Source organism: Aotus nancymaae, unplaced genomic scaffold (assembly GCF_030222135.1).
Source record: "Aotus nancymaae isolate 86718 unplaced genomic scaffold, 86718_ANA_hifiasm-v0.15.2.pri h1tg000036l, whole genome shotgun sequence".
NCBI classification, from domain to species: Eukaryota; Metazoa; Chordata; class Mammalia; order Primates; family Aotidae; genus Aotus; species Aotus nancymaae.
The window spans coordinates 73,098,853-73,125,297 of NW_026988450.1; the positions used below are offsets into that span (position 1 = coordinate 73,098,853).

The 26,445-nt window shown below is 48.0% G+C and overlaps 1 protein-coding gene across 6 annotated transcripts in view; it reads right to left on the minus strand.

Moving 5' to 3' along the window:
• Positions 1-25,775, minus strand: part of MTSS1 (MTSS I-BAR domain containing 1) — a 185,743-nt gene extending 159,968 nt beyond the window's left edge. For 3 of the 6 annotated variants that reach the window (XM_064384572.1, XM_064384571.1, XM_064384570.1), the window contains exon 1: positions 10,537-10,632. In XM_064384572.1, coding sequence (XP_064240642.1) covers positions 10,537-10,617 — 81 coding nt within the window. In that variant the 5' untranslated portion in view covers positions 10,618-10,632. Of the gene's footprint in view, positions 1-10,536; positions 10,633-25,185 lie in introns of those variants that run through there. The other 3 variants (XM_064384573.1, XM_021673613.2, XM_021673615.2) reach the window with 2 other exon arrangements.
• Positions 25,776-26,445: the final 670 nt, after the last annotated feature.

A 26,445-nucleotide genomic window follows, 5' to 3' on the forward strand; every position in this document is an offset into this window, starting at 1 on the left:
GAAACGATGGACAGAGAAGTGGTCTTTGGCATTGATCATTTAAGTACAGAACTAAGGGCAGGGCGCTGTCACTCACACCTGTAATTCCAGCACTGTGGGAGGCCGAGGTGGGCAGATCGCTTGAGGCCAGGAGATGGAGACTAGCCTGGCCAACATGGTGTAACTCTGTCTCTACTAAAAATACAAAAATTAGCCAGGCATGGTGGCCCATGCCTGTAGTCCCAGCTACTTGGGAGGCTGAGGCAGGAGACTCACTTGAGCCTGGGAGGCGAAGGTTATAGTCAGCCAAGATGACTATACCCTGTACCCCAGCCTGGGCAACAGAGCAAGACTCTGTCTCAAAAAATAAAATAGAATAAAATTTAAAAATAAATACAGATCTAAGACTAAACACCTGGGGATTGTGTTTGCAGAATAGAATGTACATGTTATGAACCTTGACAAGGTTAAAAACAACATATGCCACCTCTTGATTTTCTTGCTGAGGAAAGGAGGAAGAAACTAGAATGAGGTTCATCAACTCATCTCTCATTACAGAAACCCAGTCAAAACTGTCTAAAACTGCAACCCAGCTAAAACATGGTCACAGTTTTACCTTCCTAATGGTTTGAATCATCATTTTTTTCTTACCCTTACAGAGCAGCTTCTCAGCCTCAACACCACAGACATTTGGGGCCAGATAATTCCTTGTGATAGGGGGTGTCCTGCACATTTAAGATGTTTAGCAGTACCCCTATCTTCCATTCACTAGATGCCAGTGTTCCCCCAGCCCCTCATTGGGACAACCAAAAATGGGACATTGCTAGATGGCCCCTAGGGGACAAAATCACCCCCAGTCAAGAACCACTGACTTAAAGTTACAAATGAGAAATCAATTTAAATAAAGTGGTGAAGGAACAATTACAGTATTACTTCACTTCAGATTCATTTTCTTCTGTTAAATGAAAGTACAATTAAGTATGTTTTTTAAAAGACCATGCATAGCACGCATTATAACAAGGAACACCTTGTTATAGAATTCTTCTCTGGCTACCAATTCTGTCTGAAAATGTACATAGATCTGGAAAATGGTCTACAAAACATTAAAACAGTTTACTTCTGGGAGTTAAAATCAGGACCAATGTGTTGCTTTCTCCTTTGTATTTTCCTTTATGGCTGAAGTCTTGTGAGTTTTCTTTATAAGGGTCATGTATCATTTTAATGAAAACAATAAAGTCATTACATTTTCAAAAATTTAAGACCAAATTAGAGGTTCTGGCAACAACAGCACCATGAATTTACAATCCACCCAAACGCTGAAGTCTGTTTCACACATGCTGCTAGATTACATCCATCAGTTCTGCCTTCATGCATTTGAGATCTGCTTGGCCCAAGTGCAGGTTTCTGGATTTATTCCTCTAAGTAGCAATTCGCCCCCACGGGACACTAAGCTACAGCCGGGCAGGAATCCTGTCTGGCTGGCTGCTGGCAGAGGCCTTTGGCAGCTACACCTGAGCTACTGACAACCAACACCTGTGCAAGGGTCTTGTCACCACATGGCCTCCATCTCAAGTTTGTGCCCTGGGGGTTTCTTCCACCCAACAGCAGAACTGTATATTAACTTATGTCAAGTGAAAACTTGTGAGAGCTCAGACTATCATTCAAGGCCCATCAAGACATCGTGGGGACTCCAATTACAACACCCAACATACATACCATTTTCTTATCCAGTCCAGATATGAACACCCCTTGTACATCTATATCTAATTAAAGAGATAATGGCCAAGATCAGAATCCTCAAGATGGCCACTGGAGTTTTTTGTCCAGCAGGACGGCAGTTGGCACCTCTAAGAACACAAAGGCTCAACCAACCAATAGCAGCTTCATTTGGCCTTTCCTTCTCTTTCTGAGCCACAAGACATGATGAAAAGCTTTTTGAGAAACCCAAGCACATTCAGAAACACTGCTCACCTACTTCTAGGCAAAGGTGCCACTATCTCTCAGCTACACAAGGAAGATTACCAGAGAGCCAGGATCTCCTCTCCCAAACACCAACCACTCCCATCTGGGGTGTCCTGGAGAAATATTATTAAGATGATCAAAATATTTCTTAAGAAAACAGTGGGCCAGCCGGGCATGGTGGCTCACACCTGTAATCTCAGCACTTTGGGAAGTTGTGGCAGGAGGATCACTTGAGCCTGGGAGTTCAAGACCAGCCTGGACAACATGGTGAGACCCCATCTCTATTGAAAATACAAAAAAAAAAAACAAACAACTAACTGGGTGCTGTGGCACATGCCTGTAGTCCCAGCCACTCAGGAGGCTGAGGTGGGAGAATTGCTTAAGCCCAGGAGGTTGAGGCTACAGTGAGCTGTGATTATGCCACTGTACTCCAGCCCGGACAACAGAGCAATACCCTGTCTCAAAAAAAAAAAGCAAAAGAAAGAGGTGAGGCATGTTCACTGAGAACATGCAGAACTGGCCAGAGGCCTGGGCAGGGAGCACTGCGTCCTGAGGTCTAGTCACAGCCCTGCCAGGCATGGACTAGGGGAAATCATTTCACCTCTCAGGGATTGTTCCCTTGTAAGGACGACAACCAAAACAAATAATTCCATCACCATTATGAACACCACCAATTACTGAACACTGAAAGAACAAAGGAGAAGAATAAAGAATACAAGCACAGAAGCCCAATCTCTTGGATTGAACCTGAGCTCTCCCATTTGCTATATGATATTGGGCAAGTCATTTGACCTCAAAATGGGTTGGAGTCACGTCTTCACAGGGCTGGGGTGAGGAACGAACGAGGTCATATACAGAAAGTGCCCGATGCAGTTCCCAGCACACAGGACGTGCTGAAGAGACATTTGATATGAGGGATCCAAGTGGCCATGGGCTCCAAGTAATCTCCTTCAGGATGTGTGGGAGCAGGTTTTAAAATCTAAGTCAGACTGTCCATCCAGACTGGAACCCCCTTTCTGACTCCTTGGTGTGGAACCAGCTAATGTGGAAAGCATTCTGCATCTCCCTACTGGTGAACCACGGATAGGGAGAAACTGACCAAGGCAGCTGGGTGCTCAGTGTCAGACGATTTCTGTGCTGCTGCTAAGCAAATGGCAGGGTGGAGTACTCAACCCCTGAGATGAATGTGCCTGAAAAAGATGACTACTCAAACCACTGAAAAAACTTCTTATCTACCCCCACTTGGAGCCCCATTTCAGTCTTTACCAAATTAGCAACAAAAGGAGGGGTCCCTTTTCTACTCAAGGGGTACAGCTAACAGCTCCCCGCCTACGAACACCCACCCAGCCAGAAGGTTGCCCAAAGCAGCTTGCTCCTGACTTAATGATACTTGACAGTCTATCAAAGACAGTCAGGCCCACCTGTTTTAGGCAATATATAATTTAATAGATTCTAAAAAAAGAAAAAAAAAATCAACTTCTAAGAACAGAAGACAAAAACCTCCTTGTTAAGAAATGAAAAAAAAAAGTGAGTAAATGTTATTAAAATTTAAAGGCAAGGTGATGTTAGGTTGTTCCAGATTTTTTTGTAAGTTTCTTTCAAGGAAAGAAGAAGTTTCTACCCACCTGAGAGCAGTTTTACTACAGTAATTCAAGCTTAGAGGAAGTAAGGAAGGAGGAAGAAGGTAACTGTAGAAAGATTGAAAGACAACAGAGAAAAAGTCCTGGATTTTTGACAGCAAGACTCCGTAAAGGAAGCCATACTCAAGTTTCCAAAGAAACCTGCAACCCGAGACACTGGAAGCGCTTACAGCCCTTTTAGAAAGCATCTTAGTTTTTGCATCTGCACCCATAGACCAAGAAGTCCCAGAGATATTGTTCCTGAAGTTGCTGGCTGAGCTGTCCACATTTGAGGAAATCCCTCGGAATGCACTCCCAGAGCCATGAAAACGATTCAACACAGACCCCACTGCGGATGTCACCTGAGAACACACAAAGGCTTCACAACGTTCCAGACAGATCCAAATCAAAGAAAACAAAACTCCCGCCGTGTCCCCAGCATCTGCCAAGTCCAGAGTCACGAGGCAAAATGAGAAGCCGCTCCTCCTCCAGGAGCCCCCTGAATTTCTTCGGAGAGGAGGGCAGGGAGTTTCTGGAACCCTTGGCAGTGCGTTGGTTGAAAATAGAACTTAGATCACACTGGGTTCTAAGAAGGGAAAAGGCCCCTATTAAAGAACCGGGAACAGAAAATCAGTTTGTTTACAAGCGTGTAAAGAGGACTCCCTCCATCAAACTGCACGGCAGTCTCACTTCCTTGGATGAGAGATGGGGCTTCCCTGAAGACGTGACCTCATCTACACTCTCCACACTCTCTACACACACCACACCCTGTGCCTGCTTCTCTTCAAATCTCCAGGGTTCAAATTCAGCAATCCTGAAAACTCCTACTCAGCCGTCACTACCCAGCTGTGACACCTCTTCTGGAACGTTCTCTGACACACCCCCTCCCACCTACCTATGGATTAGCTGTGCCTACTCCCCAACTTATCACATCATACCGTCTGCTATCATGAGCCTGAGGGCTTCCGCTCTGGACTGTGGGACATGGACAGAGAATGAAGGGAGGAAGGAAAAGTGCTTCTGGTAGGAGGTACAGTTGACACAAAGGGAGGCAGAGGACACTGGCCAGCTCTCTCAAGGGACACTGGAGTGGCACATTTATGCTGGCCACTCCTCCAGGAAGGACATGGGCAAAGAGGCCCAGGTGGGCAAGGGCAGCCTTCCAGGGCAAGACCCAGGGTGGGACTTTGGGTCAGCCGAGGAAGACCAGGGTACCCTTCATTCAGACAGTGAGTGACATAAATTCCAGACCAGCCAGGGAACAGGAGAACCTGGCTAATGGTCACATACCTGACATCACTCTGGATCCTGGGAAAGAGAGGAAAATAATGAAGTCATTTTCTTAGTTTTAATTAAGAGAAAGGCCTTCTAAATCTCCTTCAACTGAGGAGTTTGGTGGCCACCTAGACAAATCCACAACTTGGCCTCCCACCCCACCCTCAAAGTGGAGCTTGGGAGACACCACCAAGTGCCTCTCCTCATCTTCCTCCTCTTCCTCCACTTTCCCCAAAGCCAGGACATACAGCAAGCCATTTACCTAACACAAGGCACAGGAGTCGGCCAACAGCCATTCTGGCCTGGGGTCCTGTTTGGCTTCATTTTGTTTTGTATTAAACAGAGGCCCAGGACGGCATCCCACACACTGGGCAGAGAATAACTGTGTGTAACTCATCGGCAGGCTGGTGACGGGTGCTCCATAAATAATGCAGCAACTGCCTCTCTCAGCCCAGCCCCACTGGGACAGCTGAGGGAATCTGACACCACGCGGCCACACAAGGAATAGAGAGGGGAGGGGGACTGTGGCCGCCAGAGAAAGGGCAAGTGGGGAGGAGCCACAGAGCTAGGGAGGACTCACATGAGGAGGAGGAATTCGGTTCAGGGGAGAATCAAATAGGAACCAGCAGGGCAGAGGTTCTAGAGAGTGGGGTTCCAGCTCAAAGGCCTTTGTTCTGCCCAAAGGTGCCAGCCAGAGGCTGGCTCACCAGTGGATCTAGCTGAGAATTCAAGCTGTGGGGTATATGACCAGCCAGGTAACTTCCCAAGTATCTCTTTTCACCCTGACAAGCATCACTGTCATCACCATCATCATGAAGCATCACCACTTTCTAAAGATTTGCCAGGCGCCATGTATATATACTGGCCCTTCCCAAGCTCTAATTTACATATCCTTCACTTGGGGAGCTTGCAGACAGGCAGGTTCGGATTCGCTTGGTCGAGGTGGGGCCATTTAGTCTGAGAGATGCTGCTGCTCCTCGTCCGCAGACCTCTCTAAGGACTCTCTAAGGAGCTCAGCTTGACCGCTCACAGCAGCCCAGGCAGGCAGGTGCTACTGTTATTTTAGAGCTGAGGAAACTGACGCCTAGAGAGGCTGGAGCAGAGAGCTCCAGGCTGCAATTGGATGCCAAATCTGACTTTGCAGTCCAAGTGTTCCCTGATTCTGGGAAGTGCAAGTAACCACATGAATAGAGCCAGCCTCCAGCCCAGCCCAGCCCCACGGCTGCAAAAAGTGGCTGAGACAAGAGGTTGGGTCTCGCTTTATATGTGGGTCCTAGAGGAGCCCACACAAGGTAGAGCAGAGGACAAGGGTCCCTGCACACATGCACCTGATTACAACTGCAGATGGTTCAAAGGGATTGTAATGCCACCCTAGAAATGGCCAGGACCCCCAACCACGTGAAAAAGAAAATACGAGGCTGGGTGCAGTAGCTCACACCTGTAATCCCAGCACTTTGGGAGGCAGAGGCGGATGGATCACCTGAGCTCAGGAGTTCGAGATCAGCCTGGGCAACATGGCAAAACTCCGTCTCTACTAAAAACACAAAAAATTAGCCTGGCATGGTGGCACACACCTGTAATCCCAGTTACTCAGGAGGCTAAGGCACGAGAATCATTAAAGACCAGGAGGCATAGGTTGCAATGAGCCGAGATCACATCACTGCACTCCAGCCTAGGCGACAAAGCAAAACTGTCTCAGGGAAAAAAAAAAAAAAAGGAAGAAAACACAAAACACACAACAAAGAGAAACGTCTTGTGTAGAAAAATGCCTGGGAGAAATGCACCGAGATGTTCACAGTGTTGGCACTTGTGGTATGATTATGGGTAATTTTACCTCATCTTGGTTTTCTGTGAACACACAAACTGATCTTCTTCTACCAGGTGATCAACGGAGTCAATCTGGGAGGGGTTCTTAAATCTCCTGCTACCATGACCCCTTCCCAGGTCTGCGGAGACCTCAGCAGGGCGAGTGTGAGGAATGCAGCCAACAGCATCCCTCCTCTTCTTCCACTGGGTATACCCTGGATGAGCTCAGCCTTCAGGGTAAAACAGCTTCCAGAGGAGGCTGGCACCTTCTGACCTACACTGGAACGACTCTGGACTCCCTGCTTCTTCAAGCATGAGGCAGGAATCTGCTCAGCTTCCAGAAGTGGGCGTGTGGGATGACAGGGCCTGTGAATGCCTGTCACAGCTTTGTCCCCAAAACCACCCTTCCCCACCCAAGCCTGCGAGATGAAGGGCTCCTAAGATCCTCAGATGAAAGGCACCGGGTAAGCCCATCCATCATAAATACCATTTCTGGGCTTTTATTCTCTGATTGGGGCTTGCCTAATCCACTAATTATCCCTGTCCATCAAGCAGATGACAGCCTTGGGGATAATCAATGGTTGCTTCCTTGCCCGCCCACCCTCACCCACTCGCCCAAGCGCACCAGCAATAAATATGCCTATGAAAAGGAAGACTGAACCACAAAAGGTGCCCCCTCTCCATCCATCTGTCCATCTCCCCTCGCAAACTGCTCCACTGGTAACTATTAACACCCTAACCAAATAAATCAAGGCTATCAAGCCTTTCCTTCTCCCGAATTACTAGGTTGGATGCCCAGGCTGTTTTCTGACATCTGGGTGTCTCCACTTAAAATAAAAAGAATTAAACAAATATGTCAACCGTATCTTCCAAGTCATTTTATTTCTTAAGTTCTCCACCAGGAAGTATTCCTTTCTCTATCCTAAGCTGCCAACAGGGGGGCCCCACATGAGATTAAAGTATGATTAAATAAAATTTAAAATTCAGTTTTTCAGCCCACTAGCCATACCTCAAGTGCTCTGGACAGCATGGACACAGAACATCTCTATCACTGCAGAACGTTCTATTGGACAGCACTGGCCACCTCCCCCTACAGTGGCACTCCTTAGGGCACTACTACCTTAGAGTGCTCAACCACAGCTAAAAGTTTTTGGTTCTATTTTTTTTATATAGATAGATGTGTGTATGTGTTCCATGCTCCACATTTTCTTGAAAAATAGAATCCTCCTTTTTCATCCCCTAAATTCAGCTCATTCCCCAATTTTGGGTTTGTTTTGAAATGGAGTCTCGCTCTGTCGCTCAGGCTGAAGTGAAGTGGCACGATCTCGGCTCACTGCAACCTCTGACTCCAGGGTTCAAGAGATTCTCCTGCCTTAGCCTCCCAAATATCTGGGATTATAGGTGCATGCCATGTCCAGCTAATTTTTGTATTTTTACTAGAGACAGGGTTTCGCCATGTTGGCCAGACTGGTCTTGAACTTCTGACCTCAGGTGATCCACCATCTCAGCCTCCCAAAGAGCTAGGATTACAGGTATGAGCCACTGTGCTTGGCCTGTTTTTTGTTTTGAGACAGTGTCTCGCTTTGTCACTAAAGCTGGAGTGCAGTGTCTCAATATCAGCTCACTGCAGCCTTGACTTCCCAGGCCCAAGTGATCCTCCTGCCTTAGTCCCCCAAGTAGCTAAGACTACAGGGAAACACTACGACACCCGACTAAATTTTGTATTTTTAGTAGAGATAGGTTTTGCCCTGTTACCCAGGCTGGTCTCGAACTACTGGGTTCAAGCTACGTGCCTGCCTTGGCCTCCTAAAGTCCTGGGATTACAAGCATGAGCCATGGTGCTCCGCCTTGACCCCCCCAACTTTTACTGCCATGACATTTCCTTTATTATTTCAGATAGTTCCTCCTATCAAAAGAGAGAGGAAGAGGTTTATGGTAAGTCACGGCCTGCATCACTGGACACCTGACATTTGCATGGCCAAGTTTTCTTTTTTTTTTTTTGAGACGGAGTTTCGCTCTTGTTACCCAGGCTGGAGTGCAATGGCGCGATCTCGGCTCACCACAACCTCCGCCTCCTGGGTTCAAGCAATTCTCGTGCCTCAGCCTCCCGAGTAGCTAGGACTACAGGCGTGCACCACCACGCCCAGCTAATTTTTTGTATTTTTAGTAGAGACGGGGTTTCACCTTGTTGACCAGGATGGTCTCGATCTCTTGACCTCGTGATCCACCCGCCTCGGCCTCCCAAAGTGCTGGGATTATAGGCATGAGCCACCACGCCCGGCCGGCCAAGTTTTCAAAGGTGAAAACCTGCCATGTGGAAGTCTGAGCTGACTTCATAATGGGCACTGAAAGCACCACCTCCCATGGATGCTGCATTTGAGAGTACAAAGGTCTTTCACAACAACGCTGAAAGGACGCTTGGTAGAACAGACATTTAACATTTCCCTACTAACCACAGGAAAATCAGGTACAGAAAGAGTAAAGTCATTTGCCCAAGGTCAGGGAAGGGTTTGCCCTCACACCCGGTTAACTGCATTAACTGCTCCTAAGTTTGCCCAGTTCTTTTTTTTTTTGAAATGGAATCTTGCTGTGTTGCCCAGGCGGGAGTGCAGTGGTGCTGTCTTGGCTCACTGCAACCTCTGCCTCCCAGGTTTAAGTGATCCTCCTGCCCCAGCCTCTGCAGAGCTGGGAGTACAGGAGTGTGCCATCATGTTCAGCTAATTTTTTATATTTTTAGTAGAAATGGGGTTTCACCACGTTGGACAGCCTCGTCTTGAACTCCTGACCTCAAGTGATCCGCCCGCCTTGGCCTCCCAAAGTGCTGAGATTACAGGCGTAAGCCACCACTACCAGCCTGCCCAGTTCTTCTTAAAATAAAATTGTCTAGTGGGTTCACCTAAGACTGATTCTCCACATCTGGAGACCTGGGAACTCAATATTTAACCACCTAACACAGGGGCTGGCTGCTGTTACCTAATATTTGTATAGCTTTAATCCTCCCCAGAGTAATAAATATCTACCCTCTAACCTTTATCCTCCTAACCAGAGGCCAAAGCTATTGCTCCACATGTTTATTCCTGTCTATCAATGTCTACATTAGACACTGAACCTGAGCAAAACACCTAGTGGCTTGCACACCCTATGAAATGTTAGGCCTTCTAAGCATAACTTCATATTGGTCCATTTACACTCACCCATTTCTCTTCCCTGGAAGTGCCTGCTCTGACCTGCCTCCACCCAACTCCAAAACTACTTCTGCCTTTTAGGGATTAGTTCCTCTTGGGGCCAATCTCTCCAACTCCCTGAACAGACACGCAAACACCCTCTCCCCCTAGAGAGGACCATGTTTGAGGTTTTAGTCCCCTAAATACACACATGCATCCATATTCATCCAATACTCCCTTTTCTTGTTCTTTCTTTTCTTTCTCTATTTTTTGTTTTTTTCTATTTTTTTTTTAATTTTTGTTGTTTAATTTTTTTTCTCTTCCTTACTTTTTTTTTGTCCATATTCCCTTTTAAACTGTGATCTCTTCCCAGGCAAGGGCAGCGTGATGAACTTGTCACATGTACCCTGGGGCAGGCACCGGCCTTGCTGCACTGTACACACTGTGTGCTCTGCCATCTTCCACAAAGCAGATTTCCCCTTTGGGACAGAGAGAGACAGCACCTCCAATGTGACCTCAACTCCCACCCCAGGCTCTAGGAATGATGCTCTGGGAGCCAGTAAAGAGTCAGAGGCCACCAGTGATAACCACCAAAAAACAGTGATAACTGCACTTTGGGAGGCCGAGGTGGGTGGATCACAAGGTCAGGAGATCGAGACCAACCTGACCAACACAGTGAAACCCCGTTTCTACTAAAAATACAAAAATTAGCTGAGTGTAGTGGTGCGCACCTGAATCCCAGCTACTTGGGAGGTTGAGGCAGGAGAATTGCTTGAACCCGGGAATCGGAGGTTGCGGTGAGCCGAGATCATACCACTTGCACTCCAGCCTGGGCAACAGAGCAAGGCACCATCTCAAAAAAATAAACAAATAAAAATAAATAAAATAGTCATAACTGTATTTGTTGTTTCTATAGTCTTTGTGGTTTTAATGTCTTTCCATTGAATGTCATTTTTCTTACCTGGAGGGTGCTGAGGCGTAGCCATATTCCAGAGCCTGAAAGGCCTTGTGTGGCCTGTCGGTTAAAAGCATGACTCTACAGTCAGCCTGCCAACTTGAGGTACTCACTGGGTGACCCTGGGCAAGTGACTTAATCACCTGGCACCGCCCTGACTTCATCTGCAAAGGATGCTAATGGCAGTCCCTGCCTCAAATGATGGTTATAGGATGATAGGAATAAAGACGAGTGCTTAGAAGGGTGACTAGCAAGTAGAACTCAACTCTGCTTTGATGACTCAACATACAATGCCAGTTACCCTGACTAGGCCATGAATGGGCACCTACTATGTGCAGGCACTGAGCGAGGGGTGAGCCATAGAGAGGAAGCGACCCAAGCGTTGAGGAACTTAGTCTGGTAGTAAAGCTACCAGCTGTGGAACTGCAGATCCCAAAGCCCAAGGGCAGCATACTCGAGATATAAAGTGCTGGACAGTGCGGTTCCCAGAGTGAGCCAATGCCTCACCTCGGTCTCAAAGCATCAATGGGAATTTTCTTGGCAAAGAGAAACGAAAGAAAGAGGGAGGAAGCATTCCTTGCAAAAGACAGAATTCGCAAAGGAAAGGAAGCCGAGATCATGCTCCGTCTAGGCACAGAACTCATTTTAAATGTCTGCCTGATCACATTCCAGGTGTTTCTGTGGTGGAGTCAGGGGTGGGGACTCGTGGGCAAGAGATAGCTTCCTACATACTTCGGGAGCTGCAGAGGAGGCTATCGGCGGCTCAGGGGGCCCGGGAGCCACCCCCACTTCCACCTACTCCTGGTGCAATCTCAGCAAGACCTACCAGAGAATGACCTGAAGTGTCTGCTAACACTGCAGATTCTAAGGCTCACCCCAGATCAACAAAAACTCTCTTGGGATGGGGCCAGGGAATCTGCATTTTAACCCACTCTCCAGGGACACTCTTGCTCACTCAAAATTACACACAGCAAGATTTGAGAATCACTGCACTAGATAAGATGCCACATGTCCCTTTGTGCCCTTGGAAGCAGAGGCATCAGCTTGGTCCCAGTGTCCACACCTAGCTCCTTCAGATGTAATCAATGGTAGTGAGCACTCACGCATGGGAATTGGGAACTGAGACATGCTTTGTGGTAGGCTTTGGATAATGGGTTTCAAAAGCCTTGAAAAACACACACATTTTGACCAAGGATAAAAAATCCTTCAGGGGAAACCACTGACGTAAATCAATGTCTAGCCACAAGGATGTACTCATTGTAGGATTGTTTATTATTAGTTAAAAAAAACAAAAAACTGAGGGCGGGTATCGTGACTCATGCCTGTAATCCCAGCACTTTCGGAGGCCAAGGCAGGCGGATCACGAGGTCAGGGGATCAAGACCACCCCGGCTAACACGGTGAAACCTCGTCTCTACTAAAAATACAAAAAATTAGCTGGGTATGGTGTCATGTGCCTGTAATTCCAGCTACTTGGGGAAACTGAGGAAGGAGAATTGCTTTGAACCAGAGAGACGGAGGTTTCAGTGAGCTGAGATGGCGCTGCACTCCAACCTGGGTGACAGAGGAAAAAAAAAAAAAACCTGGATGCAACCTAAACACAAATGACAAAGGTACTGGCTTCCACATCGAGGCTTCTTCACATGCTCTTCTTCCCTTGCCCTGAACACTGCCCCACCCCCTGCCCATGTCTCCAAAGTTCTTAAATTGTTGTTCTAACATCATTTTCTCTGTGAGGCCCTCCCTAACCACTCCACTTAAAGACCACAACAGGCCAGGCACGGTGGCTCACACCTATAATCTCAGCACTTCAGAAGGCAGAGGCTGGCAGATTACTTGCAATCAGGAGTCTGAGACCAGCCATGGTGAAACCCCATCCCTACTAAAAATACCAAAAAATATTAGCCAGGCATGGTGGTGCATGCCTATAATCCTAGCTACTCAGGAGGCTGAGGCAGGAGGATCGCTTGAACCTGGGAGGTGGAGGCTGCAGTGAGCCAAGATCACACCACTGCACACTCTGGCCTGGGGGACAGAGTGAGACTCCATCTCAAAATATATATATAAATAAAAAATAAAAACAGCAACAGTGCTTTTTCTCCACCGCACGTAATCCTTCTGCTACATAAGAGAATTGACTTATTCCGTGTGTTTCCTTCACCTGCGCCTCATTCCACTAGAATATAAGTTTCAGGAGTGCAGGGATTTGTGTCCATCGTGTTCACTGCTATCTCCCAGCACTTAGAACCTGGCACTAGTAGCTTCTTAAATATGTTTTGAACAAACGAATTTATTAGAGACATACAAAGCAGTGCAACACCACAGAGCCATTAACACTGACACTGCTAACAGCTACACACATGGAAAGGCAAGGACGCCAGGCCACTAAGTAAAGAAAGAAGTTTCTGAGACAGCGTAGGCTGCCTGACCCTTTGCTGAAAACGTGTGTGCTCTTGTAAGTGTATACGTAACCCACTTTCTCATCAAGGGCTTGTGGGTGACTTATTTTTTACTTAACTGAAGTTTCTAGTTTTTCTTCCATTAACTTTACATTACTTACATAATCTTTCAGAAGTAATCCCTCATGAAATGCTCTCAAAACATTTGCTAATTTTTTTTTTTTAGAAAAAAAGCTTCCTCCTCAGTGACTTAATTAGGGTGTTCCTAATTAAGGCCAGCACGACATCAAAGAGGCCAGGTTCCAGGGGAACCCCACTCCAGGTCAACTTCTGGTTGCAGGATGCCCTCGGTCCCCCCAGCGGAGGCTTACACAGAGGGCTTGGCTGTCGGCTAGTCCTGGCTCTGCTCCCCGCTCCCTGCTTCCTGTTGGGGTGCCTCATCCAATTATTCAGGCCCTCAATCACATCCTGCTGCCGAGTTGGCTTTGAAGGTTCAGTAAACAGTCACTTCAAAACAAAGAGGGGCCATTAAACCAAACTCAAAGACTTCCTTAATGGCTGCATGCTCAGCGGCAGGAGAGGAGCCCGGCCTCAGAAGGGAGGTCTCCCTGGGAACTAATCCCGAGCTCTTCCAGCCTCCTACTGCAAACATCTCCCCGCTGCCTGCTTTGCATTCAATCACTAGTGGTGCAGAGCGGTTACTGGGGCGATCCTTAACAGAAGGGTTTCTCCAGCAAAACAAACATGTCGTGTGGCTGTCACCTTGGACAACCCTATTGCACACTTTGGTCTCGCACCTCAGCTGCTCCCAATTACTGCACTGGCCCAGCCCAACAACTTCATGTCCAGGGCCGGGGCAGAATCCTGTTTAATTAGAGGGAGACCCCAAGAGCTTCTGGAAGAAGCTCAGAGGCGAGTCTAGATTTTTGTTTTTTATCTGTCTCATCCCGAGTCTTAATGGTACAAACAGAGCAGCATGAAATACACCTGTTACAGCATCTAAAATGCTAGGCTGCAAGAGCGAGAGACAGCCCGGTACAGTAAAGAAACACACAGACCCTGAAGCCAGACTGCCTGGACTCGTCTAACTCCCAACTGTGCCTCTCACTAGCTGTATGATGTGGGAAAATGGCTTACCCACTCTGCACCTCAGTTTCCCCATTTGTAAAATGGGAATTATAAGAGTTACTAAGACTATTTTGTTGAGTGGTTGGGAGATTAAATAACTTTGTGTCCAGTACTTAGCATAATGCCTGGTTTGCATATAAATACTTACCTTTTTGAGATGGAGTTTTGCTCTTGTTGCCCAAGCTGGAGTGCAATAAATGGTACGATCTCAGCTCACTGCAACCTCTGCCTTTGGGTTCAAGCGATTCTCTTGCCTCAGCCTCCCAGGTAGCTGGGATTACAGGCACATGCCACCATGCCCAGATAATTTTTGGTATTTATAGTAGAAACAGGGTTTCACCACGTTAGCCAGGCTGGTCTCTATCTCCTGACCTCAGGTGATCCTCCTGCCTCAGCCTCCCGAAGTGCTGGGATTATAGGTGTGAGCCACTGCACCCGGCCTAAATGCTTTTTAAATAAGCAAAATGAAACTCAGTTCTCAGCATGGGTTTCACCCCGATCAAAAGCCTTCCTGGACTCTGTACTCCCACCCTAAATGAGAATCAGAGGCCCTCCCCAGGGGCCCCACACAATCTTGGGCTATCTCTATGGTGATGTGGATTACAGTGAACTCTAATTACCTGCCTGCCTCTCTCCTAGACTGAAGGGGCTTGAATCTGAGAGACTGTGTTTATACTGTCCACAGGTGTTCCTCCACCCCGCAGCAGCACCTGGCACACAGTAGGCATGTCATTACATCTGACGAATACACGTACTGTGTTCTCTCAAATTACCTCTGTGTTGAATGTGGAAAAGCTCTGCACTTGTTTCTACCACATTATCAAAGTGAAGACCTAAGTTGCTTCTATTCTTTGAAACATCTGAGTGCCACTAACAGCAGGAGACTCTGCCAGGAATTCCTAGAGTAGCTTAAATAGATATGAGCATTTATTTAGCACTTATTTTATGCTAATCCGTCAACTTTTACTTTATTTAATACTCAACAACATTAAGAGGGAAGGATCATTCACCTCTCCTCCCATTTTACAGGTAAGAAAAATCAAGGCTCCATAAATTTGAGTAATTTGCTCAGAGTAATAGAGCTAGGAGGTGCTAGAGCCAGGTGTCAAGGGCCAAGGACAACCACTTTTTTTCTTTTTTGAGATTGAGTCTTGCTCTGTCACTCAGGCTGGAATGCAGTGGTGCGATTTCAGCTCACTGCAACCTCCGCCTCCCGGGTTGGAGCAATTCTCTGCCTCAGCCTCCCAAGTAGCTGGGATTACAGGCGCCTGCCACCACGCCCGGCTAATTTTTTTGTATTCTTAGTAGAAACGGGGTTCCACCATCTTGGCCAGACTGGTCTTGAACTCCTTACCTCCTGATCACCTGCCTCAGCCTCCCAAAGTGCTGGGATTACAGGCATGAGCCACTGCACCCGGCCAAGGACAACCACTTTTTAAGGTAAGATATAATAAATACTAGGTAGAATGTCACAAAGAATGTGAAAAATGGCTTAAGGGTGATCCCGTTTTGAGGGCAAAGGAGGCACCAGAGAATAAGGTCACTGTCAGCTGGGGCCTTGAAGGATGAGAAAGATTTCAATAGGCAGCAATGGCAGAGACAGGGCAGCACCAACAGCAGGAGTGTGGAGCACAGGCTGTGTTCAAGGAAGCCTGGGATCCGAGGTAAGAAGCACTGGGCACACAGCAAGACACTCAGTCAGGGCCAAATCCCACAAAAGTCTGTAAGGCAGGACTGCCACACTAGGCTCCTGAGTAGAACTTGGATGTGGCCAAGACTTGGGAAGCTGCTGCTATAGGGCAGGCTAGAGGTGCAGGATGGCCACTTTTCTTGGTGGCTGCCCCAGAAAAAGGAGGGAACAAAGGATGTAGATGCGAAAAGATGACTCTAATAAAGCAATTCCCCTCCCCTCCGCCAGTGTATCTGACTTATAAATGCCCTCGCCAGGTACCCCACCCTCTCCTTCCCTGAGACACAAACAGTCAGGTTTGCAAATAGAGAATGCAAATAGGTCCTGCTGGGCTAGCTGACCTTCATCATGAACTTGGGGTGATTTATTTAGCAAGAAAAAAACTCAACTTCTCCATTTCCTGCAGCTTCACTGCAAGCTCTAAATACAGCTCCATAAAGGGTGGGGCAGTGTTTGCCCTAAGAAGTGGTGGAGATAATACTCTGCTGCTTTTAAGACTTCAAAATACCTCATTCCCAAATCTACAAGACAGAAAAGTAACGGTTTCTAACATTTGAGTGTTCGTTCGCCAGGCAATGTGTGAAAACCTTCAGAAGCAATGTTTTATTTGAGAATCCTCCAACAACTGTATCGAGTGGGTACTTCATTAGACCCATTTTACCCAAGAGAAAACCAAGGCTCAGAAGGATTAAATAACTTGCCCACGGGAGTGAAATCAGATTCCTTTAACTTCAAGGTCAACTCTGGCTCCAGAATTTCTATGGAGGGATTCAGGGGCAGTGTTGTAGCCAGCAGAAGGTAGAAGATAGGCAGACAGCTGTGTTACAAAGCAAGCACACTCTAGTTTTCTAGATGGTATGTTATAGATCTGTAACCATTCAGTACAGTAGCCACTGGCCATATATGGCTATTTAAATTGAAACAAATTAAAGTGACTAAAAACAAAGTCAATTCCCTGATGGCACTAGCCACACTTCACGTACTCAACAGTCACATGTGCAAGTGGCTCCTGTGTTTGACAATTTCCATCACTGCAAAAAAATCACATCAGACAGAATCAATAAATCACAGCAAAGTATTCTAAAGATCTTCTGTTGCTGTTTATTTTTATGTTTCAATTTATTTACTTTAACATTTAAGGCTTTTTAATTTTTATTTTTAATTGTGGTAAAATACACATCAAATGTACCATCTTGACCATCTTTAAACATTACAATTCAGTGTTAGTGTTAAGTAGATTCACACTGGTGTGCAACTATCTGAAGGTACTCTTATATTCAGATTTGGGTAAGATTAAGAAAAGACTCTTTTTTTCTCTTTCTTTTTGTCGCCCAGGCTGCAACCTTGGCTCACTGCAACCTCCACCTCCTGGCTTGGCTCACTGCAACCTCAACCTCCTGGGTTCAAGCAATTCTCCTGCCTCAGCCTCCTCAGTAGCTGGGACTACAGGCATGTGTGATCATACCAGTTAATTTTTGTATTTTTCACAGAGACAGGATTTCGCCATGTTGGCCAGGCTGGTCTCAAACTCCTGACCTCAGGTGATCCACCCGCTTTGGCCTCCCAGAGTGATGGGATTATAGGCGTGATGCTCCATGCCCAACCAGAAAAAGGCTTTGAGGGAAAACTTACAGCTCGGTGATTCTCAACCTTGGCCATCACTAGAACTACCTGGGGTGCTTTTCAAAATCCTAATGCCGTGAACACACCCCAGAGCACTAATCAGAGACCTGGTCCAGGTAGCAGCATCTCCAAGCTCCCAGGGAACCCAGTGAGCCCGGCTCTGTAACCACGCCCATGCCGCTGAAGGAGGTATGCCTGCCTAGAACCTCCTCTTCTGGAGAGACCCACTTCCCTGGCCCTTGGAGCCCCTGTCACCTGGTAGGCAGCAGAGACGACCCAGGCACAACCTGCCGCCTACCTCCATGCCCAGTAAGCGGCTGGTGCTGAGCGAGCTGAAACTTTCTATTGCTTTGAGAGAAAGCAAGAAAATAAAAAGACACACAGTTCAAAAGGCACTCAACTCAAATGATTTTTTTTTTCACCCACTTATACTAGACAGAAAAAGAAAAACCACTTAGAACCATGACCAAGGCCAGATACGCCAGGAGTCAGCATAGGAAGGAGTTTTGTCGGTGAGCCCATCCACTTCTCCAAATACACACTTGCAGTGGCTCTACTGACTTGACCCGAACAGAAGGGCCACCGGGATATGATTAAACACAGAACGCTCTTTAACAAGAGAGGTCCAGGGCTGGACGCAAAACAAGTTCAAGGTCAAGGAGTTCTCTTTCAGGAGTCATTTGAACTTTGGGTGAACTTAGTTAATTCGTATGATTATGGGAGTGGGAAGGGGTTGCCAGGCTTTCAGAGTCACCCAGCCTCAGGGACCTAGGGACTTCCCAGACCTGTGGTCACTAGAACACTCCATGGGCCTCATGAGGGGACAAGTCCAGGCATCAAGGGTGACATGCCTAAGCCTGGGCCAAAGGCTTCTCTGCCCTCTGCTCACCGAGGGAGAACTATGAGAAATGGGGATGCCAAGTTGTCTAATGGAAAAGCTGGTAAGTGGGAGAGGGAAGGAAGCCACAGTGTGTTGACATATCATCAATGAAACGATTTCCACAAAGGTGACAGTCGAATTGGAGTTGCCCACCCCATAACAGACCTGGAGGCATCGCAGTGCAGGCTCACACCTTCAATACTATCCGAAGGTCCTTTTATATTCAGATTTGGGTAAGATTAATATTCTTTTTTTTTGAGACAGAGTTGCCTCAAACTCTGTTGCCCAGGCTGGGGTGCAGTGGTGTGATCTTGGCTCACTGCACCCTCTACCTCCTGGGTTCAAGTAATTCTCCTGCCTCAGCCTCCTGAGTAGCTGGGACTATAGGCATGCACTATCACACCTGGCTAGAGGCACAGAGATGAGACCCTGATTCCTTCCTGGAGCCTCCCGTAGGACTCAGGCAAGTAAAGTGCTTCTTCTAGGACTAAATCCACAACCCCCTCCCTGCCTTAGGCATGTTCTAAAGAACTCCAGTGTTAGGGTCAAACAGGTTAAGGTCTGACTACCAGTTCCACCTCCCCATGGCCTTAGACAAGTTACTGAATCCCTTCAAACCTCACTTTTCCCATCTGTTAAGTGAGGTGGGTGAGAATGACATGAAATCATGCACACCAAGCTCTTAGCACAATGCACAGCACATGGTAGGTTTCCACCAAGTCCCTTCCTGCCCCTGCTCACCACATGCAGTGAATACTGAGCATCTACTATGTGCCCAGTGGCACCCCACAGCATCTTTTATTTTTTCATTTTATTTTCATTTTTTGTAGAGACAGGGTCTCACTATGTTCCCCAGGCTGGTCTCCAACTCCTGGCCCCAAGCAATCCTCCCACCTCAGGATCCCAAAGTGCTGGGATTACAGATGAGACACCATGCCCAGCCCCCAGAGAATCTTCACCCAAACTCTCACATTTGCTCAGTGGGTAAAAACAGTGTCACCTCCAACCAAATCGGGAAGCAGGTGAGATGAGAGAACCACAAGCCTAGGACTCCCATGCGCCGAGACGGGGGCTGCTCTGGAGTGGATTCTGTGCTGGAAATTGCTACTTTTAAGTGTTTGGTTGTTGCTGATTTGCCTTGGTAGCTCATACTCAGAAGAAACCTGCAGTCTACTGCTAATTCAAGGGAGAACCTCAGCAATCATGGCAATGGGCTTCCTTAATGCTCAATTAATTTCCTCCTCAACTTCCTTTGCCTCTCTGCTTTGCTACTTAATAAAGGCCATATCAACAGCACAATCTCCAAATCTGAATTAAACTGCTCATGGCATCAGTCAGTTCCCTTTAAACAGCCCCACAAAATTCCTGTCTGATGTCTTGGGCAGCTAAATCTGTGCTTCAGCTTTTATTTGGTTTAGGGTGAGGTATTTCTTTGTTTTTGCAGAGGTGTGGGTTTTTGGGGAAAATGTCCTGAAGGTAGTTCCAAGAAGTCATGGGGAAATCAAAATGACCTCATTTGTCCATACCCAATTCAAACATCTAAATGGTCTCATTACAGAAGGAATCTTGCCAGCTATCACCACCCATGCCTGCGAAGATGGAAAAAGCTGAGATGAAAATAGGAGATAAAGCATCTAATGAATCAATAGTTTCAACCTTTTCACCCTCCAAGCACTTTAACAGCCTCAAATGAGCTAGCCAAATTGACAGACATCATTTTAGCTTCTTTCCGTTTCCATGTGGCCGCGGTGCAAAAGCAGAGTTCAAAGGGCAAGAGGACCGCAACTGAGAACACACAGCACACGTGAAACATACTTCAACGGTGAATAATTTTTTACTATATCTGAAATGCAAATGTAGTGAGTTTTCCTATGTTTTTACTTGCTGAAATCATTATGCCATGTCTGGTGCCTGCAACACCACTGATGCTCAGTAAGTACTATGGAATGAGTACATGCTACTCTAGTAAGAAGTGAGTGATGGCTGAACAGGCAGAATCCAAACTCAGCTTCCCTTCTATGCAAACCAGGACCTAGGAACGACCTCTCTTCATTTGGAGCATGACAGACTTCAGAATTTCAGAAGTGGAATTTCAGAAAATAAAAGTTCACAGCATCACGCCAGAAGTTCTAAAAATTTTGACTAAATAGTAAAGGGGTTTCACAGAAACTAAATAGGAAGGGGTTTTCACAAAGAAACACTCAAACCAGACCAGAAACGATTTCCAAACAACATGATTGGCACCCAAAAAACCAAAAAGATGACTCTACATAGAAGAGGTCCTAAATCTCTGGGCACCTATCCCAGGCAGTTCCTGCTGTCGAGTTTATGACATCTTTACTTCACCTTCTTCTCCCATGAGCCCAAAATGAGGAAGCTGTAAAACCCTGGCCAAATACAACCACTTGCTAAGAGAAAAGGCAACATGGGGCCCATCTGTCTTTTACAAGTGCTCTGCCTATCCTGCCTTTGTATGGCTGTCACCGTTTACAGAAAGCAACCCACCTCCCTCAGAGCACCTGGCTAAGGCCTTGGCTGGGTTTTCAGTATCTTCCTGGAAAAAACTCTTATTTGAAGCCTCCAAGGGAACTCCTGCAGAGGCTGATGCTCTTCTCTAGGCTTTTAACCACAAGTCCTTCCTTCACTGCCACCATATTGGATTGAGGTTATCTGTTTACAGCCCACAGCTCTCCAAGGGCAGAGCCTCGCAAAAGGCCTTCCACATAATCACCCTCCATAAACAGCAAGAAGTGAACCTGAAATCACTGTCCAGTGCTGGACCCACTACCCACATTCACCATCTTATGATAAGAGAGGGAAAATATCACCATGTGGCTTCGAATCACAAAAAGATTTCTGTGGAATTCAAGAAGTCCCTTTAGCAGTTCTAATTTTAGGCAGAACTTAGAAGCGAGGATAGTGATGGTAAACACAGGTCGGGGGCGGTGGGAGGAAATGAACAAGGCCTCTGTTCTGCTCAGCACAGGTGCTGGTAACAGGACACCCCTGTCTGAAGTGACACATTGGGTGGAGGAATCAGGTGCAGTTAGGGTTTTTCTTTTGCCCCAGTCACGTTATGTACTCCTAACCTAGTACAAAGTTCTCCCACAGCAGGCCCGGTTCAGCTCTCAACATGCTGATTCTTGAGCAACAAGGGTGAAGAAAGTATTGGATTTTAGACATCCAACTTAGTTTTTTTTAAAAACCAAGTTAATTATTAAAAGAAGAAAGACATCCACAGGGTGAGCTGTCCTCAATATTGGCCAGCAAAGTCTCCTGATCTTAAGAACTCCCCAGATATCACTAAAATCGATGTTGGTTCAATGACTCAAAAGCAAAGGCACAAAGCTGCTGTTTGAGACATGGAGCCCTCCCTTCCCAGGAATCTCCAAAAAGATTCCAAAATTTCCTTGATGCAGTCAACACTGTCTACACATCAGAAGGCAGTCAACAGTCACTTCCAGACTACTCTCCCCAGACAAACGAGCTACGGACCCTTCCCTCCAGCCACATGAATATCTTCTCTCCCCTTTCCTCTGGAACCAATTCACACCAGCCAATTTGATCAGTGATTTACTAATTTGTGTGCATGGGAGGAAAGGCAGCCAGTAGGCGATTTTGCACAACAACACCGTTCATTAGTGACCAGCACCACAGCAGGGTAGAATAAACGAGAAACAAACCACCAGGCTTCCTCTCGTCAAGGAATCGATATGTTATTTACTAGCTGCTGTTTGCTTTACATGGTGCTGTTCCCCAGTGGAGAAAAAGTCAGGATTTCTTCCGCACCTCACCTCCTGAAAAGGATAAAACACAGGCCCTGACAGCCAGCCGAGGACTTAGATGAAGCATCATTAGCAGAAAGCACAAAGAATCCCCTCTCTCTGGCTTTTCCACGTCTTGTGGTTCTTTGGTTTCAGAAGATGGATGGTGCCAGCCTTGAAATATTCCCTTTTTTTATTGTTTTCTTTTTTTTTCTCCAAAGAGGAAATTGACTCCCTTCCTGTGCTGCTGTACATTTTGAAGAATCAAATGCTACTAATCCTCATCCTTTCCTCACCCAGTCCAACATCACTTCTGAGAAAATAACCTAAAAATTTTTTTATCAAGATGGCATTCCAAATGGGTTTCCGACATTTATGCTTTTCCTTCAGACCAAACAGAAAGGAGACCAAAGGCATTATAAGCCCATTATGGGAGTTTAAAGAGAAAAAGAGGATAAGCAGGTCATTAGAAAGTCAGCTGATTTCAGATATTAAAAACTGACTTTTGTTACTGGTGACCTCATGCACCTGCACACTACACTGCTTATCCCATTTGTTCAAATTTAATAATTTTTAATTTCCATTTAAAACGTCACTGTCATCTAATCCATGGTGAAGTCTTTTAAGAAGAAAAGTCCCAGAAAAATTCAGGAATTTTCTTATGCATAAACAATCTTGAAAATCAGACACTCCCTCTCTCTTTCTCCTCTCTCGAGTCTCCAAAAGTCTAAAATTCTACAGAACCCAAGGCATGATTTAGTCTCCCACTCCACCTTGCTTTTAGAATTTTACTGCCAAAAACAAAACAAAACAAAACTTTAAAATAAATGATTTCCCATACGATATTAAACAAACTTACTAAACTCAAAGGGAAAGAAGTCAGGATACAGAAACTCTAGATTCTGCCGTGACTGGGCATTAAAGAAGATGTCTTTATTTTCAACTGGAACCATGCAGGGGAAAAACCACCACCTTGGCACCCGTGAATCCCCAGCCAGGGCATACTTCCATGCAGCCACAGGATGGCAAGTGGAAAGCAGAACAGCCCACCCTTTGGGCAGGTCACCTTCTGAAAGGCTTTCGATTAAAACCAGTGAATGGGAAGAACCAAGCCTGGATTCTGGATTAAAGAACAAAGAGAGAAAAAGCTCCAGGTGTGACCACTCCAGGACTGCAGTGGACAGATCGGTCAGATCACTGGGTTCTGTTTAACAACTGAGGGGTGGGAAATACCCATTGTCTCCTCAAAAAAACATAAGGGCTTTACCAACCTATTTCAAATTCCTCCCCACGAGATCAGAATACACCATGAGTGCCTCAAACCAAATCTGTTTGACTCTAGGATGTGTAGAATTCAAGTTTAAAATGAATGCCAGAGCCCAAGGAGGGAGGCTCCATCTCTGTCTCAAAAGACTACTTCATTAATTCAGTGTGCACCGGGGGCAACAGAAGAAAAGGGGCTGTCTGAACAGGGAATAATCCATCTAATTCCAAGTGTCTGGATTATAAGCATTCCTGGGCAAGCAGAGTCTGGCTGCAGATTATGCTACACTAAGGACAATTTCTGACAAAAGGCACGAGATCTGTAGAAGGATTTCAAAATGGACAAAACCAGGACAGAGGGACCTTGGTAAAGTTCACCCTGGGTGAGGTGGCAGTTGGTTTTGAAAGGTGGAAGCAGGCCATGACAGCTGAACATTCCTCCCCAAAGTCCATCTCCGAGGCACGAAGCCTCTCTAAACCTTACACTTCATCAGACAAAAGCTCCTCCAGGCGCCCAGGCAGCGGCTGAAGAGGGGCTGTCCACACCCACTGGCTGCACAGCTTTCCAAACCTGCCCACTCGTTTTGGAAGCGAGCTTTTAATTAAACACCACCTCCCCGGATCTGGATCTGTTGAGGCAAACTGGGGCTGGGCCAGAGCCAAAGAGAAGCTCCCTAAATACACATTAAAAAAATAATTTTCTCCACCGCCCCCAATTCCCACCTCCAGCCAGCTCGCGCAGCTGGTTATATTTCCTCTGGATAAATAACACGGGGCCCTAGTCTACCTCTATGCACCAGAAAATCCACATCCGAGGATCAGGTTATCCCCAGTCCCACCCTTTGCAGGAAAAAAGCCAGGGTGTTGTTCCCCGCCCCCACACGCGCGCGCGCACACACACATGCACGCGCGCACACACATAACCATCTTCACAACCCTTCCAAGAGAAAACCTAGAGTGTGTGTCCGTTTGGGTCTGGGAGGGCGGGATACAGCTGTTTCGGGGACCCCAATCTTGCCTAGAGTCTCAGCTGGGGGAAGGCGGGGCCCCTGCAAGGCTACCGGGGGAACTCCGGCCCCGCGCCCCGCAGGAGGGCGGAGGGAGAGCACGCACACACCTTCGCCAGCTTCCAAACGGCCCAATTAATAACTAATTTGCTCAGATCCCCCACTCCAAGTAGACCTGACGGCCAAGGAGGGACTGGCTTTCCCTCAGTCTCCCAGGCTGGAGGACTCCTTCCTGCAGCCGGGCAGGGCTCCCCTCCCTCCCCACCACCGCGCCAAGCGCCCCCACCCCGTGCCCGGGGGAATCAGGTGTCCGCCCGGGCATCCAGCCCCCGCGGGACCCAGACACTCAGTTCAGGGACAGACAATGGAAAACTTGGAGCCGGTGCCCTGAGCCCCCGGGGAAAAGAGCTGGTGCCGCCCCCTGGGACAATGAGCGGGGAGATGGAGTGGGGCAGCCGACACCCCCCAGAGAAGCCGCCCGCCCAGTGACCCAGCAGAGACCAGAGCAGCGCCCCGGGTGAGCAGGTGACACTCGGGCCGGGGAGCTCCCGCAGGTGGCCGGTGGCCACGGCGCAGGGCAGGGCCGGGAGGCCGGCCCGGGGTGGAGGCGAAGCGCGGCGGCGAGGTCAGCGCGCGGCAGCCGGCGCCGCAACCGCACCCCCGGCGTCCTACCTTCATGTCGCTGATGATGGTCTGGAAGAGGCCTCCGAGCGCGCTGCATTCCTTCTCAATCACAGCCTCCATTTTCCCGGCGCCGGCAGGGCGAGGGCACACACGCGGGGCCGCTGGACTGCGCGCGGGGCCGGGTCTCGCTCACCCCGGGAGGAATTTCACCCTCCTTGAGACCCACCTCAGACTTGCAGCCTTTTCTGCAGCGAGGATGGGGTGCACCAGACCGACTGTTCTCTGTCCAAAATAATAACAGTAATTTAAAAAGCCAAACTGCTCTGTAGGGTATTCGCCTACAAGCAGCGCTCGGCTCCTGGCCTTAAAAATGCCGGGAGAAGACTGACAATCAGGCCACCACTGGTGCCCACTACGGAAACGGCAAAGCCCATCTTGCTGCAGAGAAAATCGCCCGCTGACTCGGGGCCAGCTCCATTGAAAAATGCAAGATTTTCCAATTTAATAAATGTTTCTGCAATTAAAAAAAAATCGCCCAACAGCAGAGCGAGTCTGCCCGTGGCGTCCGGATCTGTTGCTCACAGCCGCGGCCGCCGCCTCCTTTTCACTCCTGCGCGCCCGGCCCCGTCGCTCGCTCTGGCTGGGCTCCCGGGGACGTTCGGAGGGGCGCACGCGCGCTCGCGGCCGTGCGTCCGCCGCGGGGGCGCGGGTAGGGCGCGCTCTGGCGGCCGAGAGTCCTACTCACGCGGGCGGGGCTGAGAGCGCGCGCACGAGAGGCGCGTGGGGCGCCCGCCGCAAAGGGAGCTTGCTGGTCTGCTGGCGGGCGGGCGGCTTTGGGCCGGAGCCTCTCCCTCCAGTACTCACCGGGCACCCTCTCCTCCGCCTGCCGCCCGTCGCAGCGCGGAGAGGGCGTGTCGGCACCCGGCCTAGCGAGCGCCCACCCTCCAATGGCTGCGAGCCGGCGGGACGGGGAGGGGTGCACCGCCGCTCCCCGGGGACTTGCACGGGTGGCGCGCCTAGCCCAGAGCCGGCTTGTAGTGAGCGCTCTGTAGGGCGGGAAAGCTGCTGCTGCTGCTGCTGCTGCGGCCTTCTGAGAAGACCCCCATTCTGTGATGTCGGGACTGCAACGCCGAGTTCTGATTGCAGATAGCCAAATACATAATTAAGGAGAGTTCGGGGCCATATTATCCTGCCATAGGATGCCGAGTTCGATAAAGTTGCAGGATGCTGGGAAAGTGGATTGATTTGCTGTTACAAAATGAATGGAAACAGCGTTAGAGCTTCTGACCACGGTCCATCAGTCTCTTG